A 9,180-nucleotide genomic window follows, 5' to 3' on the forward strand; every position below is an offset into this window, starting at 1 on the left:
TACAAAGTAGATGCCATGCATACATGTTTCTAGCCTTGACTAATTTGCAACCCCTGTCCCTGGTTAGGCTTATAAATTTAAAACAAAAATTACAGAGTATTGAGTTTAAGATTTATAATTAATAAAATACATACAACAAATACATCCCATATATGAAATAAGATATGGGCTTAAGTAGATGTGGAAGTCACTATAAAACAAAGTCTAGACACATTTAACAATACAAGAACACAAAAGGGTGCATATGTCTGTGCGTGCTCACATATGTAACATTATGTTTGTATGCATTGTGTTATGTCCTGTACAGTCAGTGTTCACAAAGTTGTTTCAGTTTCAGCCATTGCTTTAAATGTGTATTAAAAACCTTGAAGTCTGTCAATGTTTTAATTTCAGATGCATTCCACAAATGTATGCCTCTTACTGAAAATGATGTCTGACCAAATGTTGTTCTACGTTTTGCGGCTATAGTTTCCACTTATTGTGCCTCTAGTTCTTATTCCGCTCTTTTGTTTATGTACTAGTTGACAGAATATTTCTGGTGCAACGTTGTTCACACACTTAAAAATTAGTTTTAAAAAGAAAAATTTACAAAACTGTCAAAACTCAAGATATTATGCTTCCTTAGAATGATGCAGTGATGCCATCTTACAGATTTCTGGTCCATTACTTTTAATGCTTGTTTATATAATGACTCTTGACCGTCGACTGTGAGTGACGTCTCTTCCCAAGACAAACACGCCCCATAGCATAATCCCACCCTTGACCCTGATTGACAGGTTTCCATGTAAGGCATCAATGGAAATACTAAGGGAATTAGTATTCCATTTGAGGTTTGGCTGGCTACATACGCAACGCTGAGAAAGTGAAAAAGCAGACGTGGTAATTGAAATTGCTATTTAAATATGACAGGGCCAAAACTCGTAAGATATGGGAAACACAGTTGCAAACGGACTTTGCTTTTCCATTTGAAATCTGGCAGTCACTGTGCGTTCGCTTAAACGAAAATGCAAACGGTAATGTGCGATTTGCAATTGCGTTTGGATTATGTCACATTTTATGCGTCCACAAATTTCCGGAAAATCATTCCATAATTCTCTGCTGACCCCTCTCATCAAGTTGTTTCCGTCCCAAGAACTGCCACTCACTGGATGTTTTTTTGTTTTTGACATTATTCTGAGTAAACTAGATACTGTTGTGCATGAAAATCCCAGGAGATCAGCAGCTATAGAAATACTCAAACCAGCCCTTCTTGCACCAACAATCATGCCATGGTGTAAATCACTGAGATAACCTTTTCCCCATTCTGATGGTTGATGTGAACATTAACTGAAGCTCCTGACCCATATCTGAATGATTTTATGCATTGCATTGCTGCCACATGATTGGTTGATTGGATAATCACATGAATAAGTAAGTGTACAGATGTTCCTAATAAAGTTCTCCGTAAGTATTTATGGCAAACTTCAAGTGAAGTAAAATAAGTGTATTTATTGAGAAGGAAGAATAAAAAGTACTTCCTCTGTGATGTCATCAGGTTGTAACTATCTGGCAGCACCATCCTGTCTTCAAACCACAAACGCCATCCTGTGTGCACGCTGTCATATGCTTACACCCTGTCTATGTACTCAACAGTTAACATATTGCTTCCACTCAACGTAAAAAGTGGCTTGAGGTCTCCTCAAATCTACACTCATTCATGGGGATTCCAGTTTTTGTAGTGAAAGTATCCCCCTCCTGCTCTTTGTTCAGGCTTAGATTCTTTAACCACAGTCAGCCCACCGTTTAAAAAGTGATCAAGACCGATGACGTCCACTTGTTTGAGAATCCACTGCACTAGGAACTACAGAAAAGTTAACCTCAAACCAACAATGGAACAAGTGTAAAAACTTTTTGACATTGTATAATTTTTTTGGAGACTAACCTTGTACAGGTTAAGAATCAATGCACACAATTAATTGGAAATTTTTATTAAGAGAAAATGAATCACTAAACAGGAAGTTTGACACAAATATGACACATTTTAGGCACTCTGGGCATTACAACATGAAAAAGCTAAAGTAGTGGAATAAAAGTAGAGCATTTTGTCAGAACTGTACAAGTAAAAGTTTAGAAAAGAATTTCCATTTAAAAACAAGTACATGCATAGCTTATATACATCAAATTCTTTGGCTTTTACATTCCGAATACAGTTGCATTGCAGTTCAAATAAATGTAACAATGCTTGTGTGACAAACACAATAATGCACAGCTAATATGCACAATTTACATTCCTCTATGTCATGTCAGCAAACAGCCCACACTTTAAGGGTATGCTGGCATTATACAATAATTTATTCTAGTGATTTGTACACAGCCATATGCTTTGAGTCTTTCTCAGATTTAAACATGATTTATGGCAACAATCTATTAGCACATTATTCTGGTGTGGTTCTGCTCCATTCCAAGGAACTGAAGCTTGAGTTACATTACATTGCTGAATTCCACCATTTGCTTGTTAAGCTTTAGCTTGGAAATATGAATGGGCCTTTCATTGTTGAAATTGCCAACCCTGGGTCACTTTTAATACTGTGTTAACATAATCCTGGGTTATCTAGATTCTGACAATTCACATGTTTATTTGAATAATTATTGAACAAGTACATCATGTTGCAAGCACAAAACCTGCATAAAAACTGCTTGTCCATCTCTGGAAATGTCTCTTAATCACTCTTGATAAACCATGCTAACCCAGGGTTAAAACTGACTCTAACCCGGGATTAAAAAAGGACATTAACTCAAGGTTAAGCGTAGTGTGAAAAGCTGTTTAGGGTCAATTTTAAGGGCCGCTGTTATGGTGATGCGTGACGACTCTGTGGAAATCTTGACATGGAGAGAGGGCATGTTCAGGGGGCAAGTGTGAAAGCTCATGAGTGCGGATGTAGTTTATGCTGCCAGGGTGAGAAAGAAAGAGAAGCTGGCGAGCAAACAGTGGCTCAACCTATGACACAATGACCAGAGGAAAGTAAGATTAGTCACAGAGTATAGCATGCAAGAATACCATTATGCTATTCATCTGTGTTAAAAACCACCAGATACATTTTTGGAATGGGACTGTTGGTTAAAATATGCACCTGTACTGTAAGGGTTCTTCTTGGTCTTTGTGCATCAGTGCTTTCCTCCTCAAAGAACAGCAGCACTTGGGAACACGGGGCAGGGCGACCATGTAGGGAGTAACTCTGCAAATCTAAGGGAAACATGAAGATGGAGAGATTTTAATCCAATTATAGGTGAGATCAATAAATACAGCACATGATCAAATGAGTTGGAAGAGAGGGAGAAATAAGAGTGATCCTTGATTATGAATTATAATAAATACAGGCACCCTGAATGTTTGTGAAAATGTCTTATTACAATGCTTGGACGCAACCACCATAGACATAAGCAAAACTCAAGGTTACAGTGTGGCACAGAATCTTGAATTTCAACTTTGTTTTTACAATGTGTTCATTTGTAAATTTGGCATGTCCCACTTTATATTAGGTGTCCTTAACTACTATTTACTAACATTGTAAGTACATTGTATTGTATGTATTTTAATGTAACTACATGTTATTCTGCAAAATTCTCACAAGATTCATATTTGCTGAAACTGAGGTTGATGTATGCAGTGACTCTCAATCTTTTTTTGATGAACGCCCCCTACTTCATTCCCTTGCCCCAGCTGCAGAAAACGTTACAAATTACATTTTACATCATGAATTCTGTAATCTGTAGTGGAATACATTTAAAAAATGAACCAAATGATATACTCCAAATCTAAGAGGAACTTGACGATAGATTTGATTATGATGATAAACACCCCCCATTTGTAACCTAATGCCCCCCCTCTCAACTAATTTGCTCTCAGCACCCCCTGGCATGCTTTGAACGCCCCCGCTGAGAACGCCTGATATATGGGTAACTTTAGTGTTAGGAGTTAAGGGTTAGGTTTAGGGGTAAGGTTAACAGTATAACTACAGATTTAATTAAAGCAGCTACTAAGTACAATACAACAACACATACGTATATAAGCTAATTGAATCAAATGCTTAAGTGCATAGTAGTTAAAGACACCTAATTTAAAGTGGGTCCATTTGGCAAGTAATTAGAAATGTTTCTCAAGGCATTGGGTGTCCTTGCAATAGGACTGTTTTACTAACTTTCTCTCCATTATCTCGCTTTATATATTGCAAATGTACTTTCTCTTTTCCCCTCATTCTTTATTTTCTTTCCTTATTTTGAGCATTAAATCTAACAGGTACACGTGATTTCTGAGGTATCTTAGTTGTATTAATCATATGCTGGAAAGTCCTGTGAGAATAACAACAATCGGTGAATCTATGACATGCAGAAGGTGGGCGTGAGTTGTAACCCATAGATGACTGACGCTATATCTCAACCCACAGATAGCGTGACACACTGTTTACTGTAAAGGCTTTCGACCTGTTTGTTTACTGTAATATGTATGTAATTTTGGAGATGGGCTTTTATGATGTGCACGGTCAACAAGGAAACAACATAAACATTTGCGATAAATGACTGTCAGCACTTACAGAGAAAGATGTGTGGTGAAGTAACCTGTTTATTTCTTCGTTCTTAGTGTAATTTCACCATGTAAAGAAAAACCCTTGCACGAACCTGTTATGAAAAGCTGAGTGTCCAGCAGTTTGCATGTTTGCTCTCTCTCCAGTTTATTGGGTTTGTCAGTAGGTGGTGCATGAGCTCCCTCCCAGTACACCCTGCAGGGACAGCGACGCCGGGCATACAACCCATCAGGGGCCATCCAGAGCATAACGCCATGCTCCAGTGATGCCCCTTCAGCATGAGGGAGTTCAACCAGTTCTGGGGCCCCAGGTGAAGCGTAGATCTGTCCCTCTCTGCTCGGGCCCAGCTGACAACCCTCTGGACTACTCACTGTTACCTCTCGTACCAGAGCATCCCGGTAAAACACCATCACATGTAAGCGGTAATCTAAACGAGAAGAAGAGCAAATAAAAGGATTATTACTTAATTTAAAAAGTATCACTGGAATGGAGATACTCGCATTTACACTCATGATTTAAAAAAAGACAGGAATTGACAACTATTGAGCATGTCAGTTTATGACCATCCTTGAATGTGTACCTGAAAGGGCCACAGCCTCAGCTGATCTCATGCTGGCATCCAGGGAGAACGGTGAGGGCTGTGGATCTGAAGCAGTGCAACTGTAGAAGGTGCCACTGAATTGGTATCCTACACACACACAGAAACATGTTCATGCATTTGCATGCTGCTTTAAATAAACAATATAGCTATACTGTACACAGAAACACAGTACCAGGGTCCCAGCGTGAAGTATATGGGCTCTGGCTGTAAGGGATCTCAGACAGGGTGGGGTAATCCCTCCATCCTCTCTCTGCTGGAGAAATGTATTTGCACACCTGCAATACCAAATGCATAGATATTCGAAATGCATGCATAGAAACGCAGACAGAAGCACAACTAAGATGATTGCATTCTCACCTGAGAAGCTGCTGGTGCATAAGGTGGATGTATTGGATAGCTGGGCGAGCTTGAATTGGACTGTGAATCTTCAAACGATCTTGATGCTAAAACAGTCCAATAAATACATTTATTGTTAGGAGAAACTCCGTAAATAGCTGCTGTACTGTCTATGATGTCATTCATTTACGCAATGAATAAATATGAGGGGGTTGATTATGGACACGTGAATTCAGTGTGCACAGAACACATGCTGACACGTGCGCTCGTGTGAAGTGCATTTTTCCCTTGCCTTTCGCCTTTGATCCCTCCGGAACGATCCTATACACTTTGTATGGATCCGATATATCAAGCTGACTGCGCTCCACGAGCTCATTGAAGTCATTGCTTTTGTTGAGAGCGCACCGAAGGCGCGTTTTCCACGTTGGCGGGTCAGGTTTGTCGATCCCCTCCCGATACTTGCCTTTGAACAGCGCCCAAGCCTGCAGGAAAGCAAGTTCAGACCAAGAGGCCGACATATAACAACTTTCTAAGATCCTAGGGAAGTTTAATGCTGGACTGAATCTACAATTAATCTGCGCGTGCATTTGTTTCGCTTTTATTATCGGCGCGCGCATCCTTTCCTCGTCAATCCTGACTGTACCTTGAAGAGCGCAGCGTCCTCATCCCTGTTGTAGTCCTGCTTGCCCGCGTGCTTCCACGGAATCCGAAAGATGCTCTTCTCCTCGTTCTCCCACACGAGTCCAGGGTATTTTCCAGTGTCCACCTGCTCGATCAGCCACTGACGCAACTTTCCGTTACCTGAGCCCCCAGTCATCGCGCGCTCTTCATCTGAACACATCTAAAAACATAACAAAAACTGAAATTAATAACATTTAGTTAATTCCCTCAATCAAATACATGTTTTAAAAATAAGTTAAAACATGTAGATGAATAAAATAAATAAAAAATGCAAGTAGCACGAGTTAAAAATTGACATATGCCTACTGCAGAAAGTAGCCCACTGAAGCGCGTCCTGCTCTCTTTCAGTTCTTTCGAGTTTTGGAATTCGTCAGTAACGTAGTTCAGCTTTCGACCGCGACTTTTCTTAAATTGTTTGCATTGACAGGGGCGGAGCGTTTTAGACACATACAAGATTCCACGCACCTGCCGCGAGCGCGAGTGATCTGACGGACGTCCCGTAAACACGCGGGGGCTGTTGAGTTGACATTAAACCCACATACGTTTAAGCGGGACTTTTGGCGTTTTTTAAATTAGATTTCATTTCTTTGAATTCGACGCAATTTAAATGTCAGCTATTTGTTTATACGTATCATATGATTTAATGAAGCGCGTTCATTTATCTCTTACCAAAGTAGGCTACATTTTCAAAGCTTGAATCTCATATTAATTAATTTGGGTGTCCAAAATGTTTGGCTAATTAACATACTCCAATGTTGACACAACCATATTAAATCAGCTTTGCAACTGCATGTACTGTAGGCCTACAGAAATGGAGACTGGTTGAATAAGACAGAACAGCGCCATCAACAGAATAAAAATTAAGGGGAAAAGTTAAAGCAACATCTCAATATTAGATTAATGGATTGTGCAGATTTAAACATCTCAAACCTATTTTTAGCCTAATATGATTTTGCATATATCATTTGGTTGCAAAATGTTCACTCAAGACTTTTCAGTCAGGATTTCCCTGTGTGCTTAAAGGGACAGTTCACCTAAAAATGAAAATTCTCTCATTATTTTCACACACTCACGCCCATCCCAGATGTGTATGATTTTCTTTATTCTGCTGAACACAAACAAAGATATTTAGAAGAATATTTAAGCTTGTAGGTCCATGCAATGCAAGTGAATGGTGACCAGACCTTTCAAGCTCCAAAGCTCACAGAGACAGCATAAAAGTAATCCATACAATTCCAGTGGTTTAATATAAGTCTTCGGAAGTCATGCAATCACTCTGGGTGAGAATCAGATCAATATTTAAGTCCTTTTTTAAAGATAAATCTCTACTTTTGCATTCTGAAAGTAAAAGTGGAGATTTATAGTAAAAAAAAAATTTAAATATTGATCTGTTTCTTACCCACACCTATCATATCACTTCTGAAGACATATATTAAACCACTGGAGTTGTATGGATTACATTTATGCTGCCTCTATGTGATTTCTGGAGCTTAAAAGGTCTGGTCAACATTTGCTTGCATTGAATGGACCTACAGAGCTTAACTATTCTTCTAAAAATCTTTGTGTTCAGCAGAAAAAAAGTAAGTCAACCTCATCTATGGCATGACAGTGAGTAACAGATGACTTTTGGGGCAGTGGAGAGCTTTTTTACAGTACTGAGAAAGGGCAGAATTGTCATGAGGCCAGTGTGTAGGAGGTGTCATCAGTGAAAATGCACTTTTCAGTGCTGTCCCTATTTTCCTTTTTTAACCATACTTTCATCATGATTTTTACATTCTAAGGATTGGGAAGCTATACTGGAGTGGTGGTGGCGTAGTGGGCTAAAGCACACAACTGTTATTCAGAAGGTTGCTGGTTCGATCCCCACAGCCACCACTATTGTGTCCTTGAGCAAGGCTCAACTTAACTCCAGGTTGCTCTGGGGGGATTGTCCCTGTAATAAGTGCACTGTAAGTTGTTTTGGATAAAAGCATCTGCCAAATGCATAAATGTAAATACTTTGGAGGACGTTTTGATTTAGGAATTCGGAGGTGTGACTGCGTGTGAGGTGAGGTGATGAAAGAGACTGGGAATGACAGGTTGTGTATCGACTAAGGAAGTTTATGAGAAGGCCTATGATTTTCAACTCTCATTGTTAGCAATGAACTCTGTAGCCATCTTACGTCACATATAATGCAATACCACTTCTAAATACCCTGACATAATGAGATTTTTTACATAAAGGTGTTCTTTACACTTGTGCAACATGTTTGTGTAACTTGTGTAACCTGCAGCTTTACATAAAGGCTACAATTTTTACATAAACAGATTTAACAATAGACATAAAAAATATACACACCTAAAAATATGTATCAGTGACAGAATCTGTGGGCATTTTATAAAATGCCCCAATTCACTTTTCCTATTGACAGATGGCACTAAATCTGTGGCTGTGCACCTCTTTACAGTTCATCTGAACATCATTATTTGGAAAATATATTCCATCAAAACAGTTTTGAGGTTAACTGATCTAAATGTATGTCACAGGAAACTAGTGATCTCTGAAATGTGATAATGTACGATTTGTGTACACATAATGTATTGAGATTTTAAGGAATAAAAAAACATACATTTTATTTTGAAGTGAAAAGGTAAAGTTAGACTCTTGGAGTAAGATGTCCCCCAGTGGCATGTTGCTGTGGGTGTTATTATTGTTTAATTGAATAGTAATATAATGTATGGGGTTATTGTTAAATAATTCCATGTGTTAGATGTACATTTCAAAGATCTTCACTATTCATTATAACATGCTAGTTGAGTGGAATTAAATCTGAATTCATAGTATTGCTATTATGACATCCCTTCAATTAAAAATATAGACATCTGTATATAGCCCTGAAGTTAACAGTATATAATTCATAAAAAAACATTCAGATGAATCTCTTTTGACTTGGATTTTGTTATATGATACATACATTTACATACATAATTACATTTGATTTAATGTTTTACTTTAAAGTT

At 38.5% G+C, this 9,180-nt stretch overlaps 1 protein-coding gene across 1 annotated transcript; it reads right to left on the reverse strand.

Moving 5' to 3' along the window:
- Positions 1 to 1,993: 1,993 nt before the first annotated feature.
- Positions 1,994 to 6,569, reverse strand: LOC127622168 (interferon regulatory factor 4-like). Its single transcript, XM_052096144.1, has 9 exons — positions 6,487 to 6,569; positions 6,143 to 6,340; positions 5,792 to 5,981; positions 5,521 to 5,606; positions 5,336 to 5,438; positions 5,143 to 5,250; positions 4,657 to 4,989; positions 3,111 to 3,223; positions 1,994 to 2,977 (listed from the first exon to the last, which is right to left on the reverse strand). The coding sequence occupies exons 2-9, from the start codon at positions 6,338 to 6,340 to the stop codon at positions 2,816 to 2,818; spliced, it is 1,293 nt and encodes a 430-aa protein (XP_051952104.1). The 5' UTR covers positions 6,487 to 6,569; the 3' UTR covers positions 1,994 to 2,815.
- Between the last annotated feature and the right edge of the window lie 2,611 nt (positions 6,570 to 9,180).

Source organism: Xyrauchen texanus, chromosome 28, assembly GCF_025860055.1.
Source record: "Xyrauchen texanus isolate HMW12.3.18 chromosome 28, RBS_HiC_50CHRs, whole genome shotgun sequence".
NCBI classification, from domain to species: Eukaryota; Metazoa; Chordata; class Actinopteri; order Cypriniformes; family Catostomidae; genus Xyrauchen; species Xyrauchen texanus.

Excerpts from the sequence above, each read along its gene's own strand:
- LOC127622168 (XM_052096144.1), bottom strand. The coding sequence starts at position 6,340 with ATGTGTTCAGATGAAGAGCGCGCGATGACTGGGGGCTCAGGTAACGGA. Across the intron at positions 5,982-6,142 it reads AGGACGCTGCGCTCTTCAAG|GCTTGGGCGCTGTTCAAAGG; the intron begins GTACAGTCAGGA and ends GCTTTCCTGCAG. Across the intron at positions 5,439-5,520 it reads ATGCACCAGCAGCTTCTCAG|GTGTGCAAATACATTTCTCC; the intron begins GTGAGAATGCAA and ends TTGGTATTGCAG.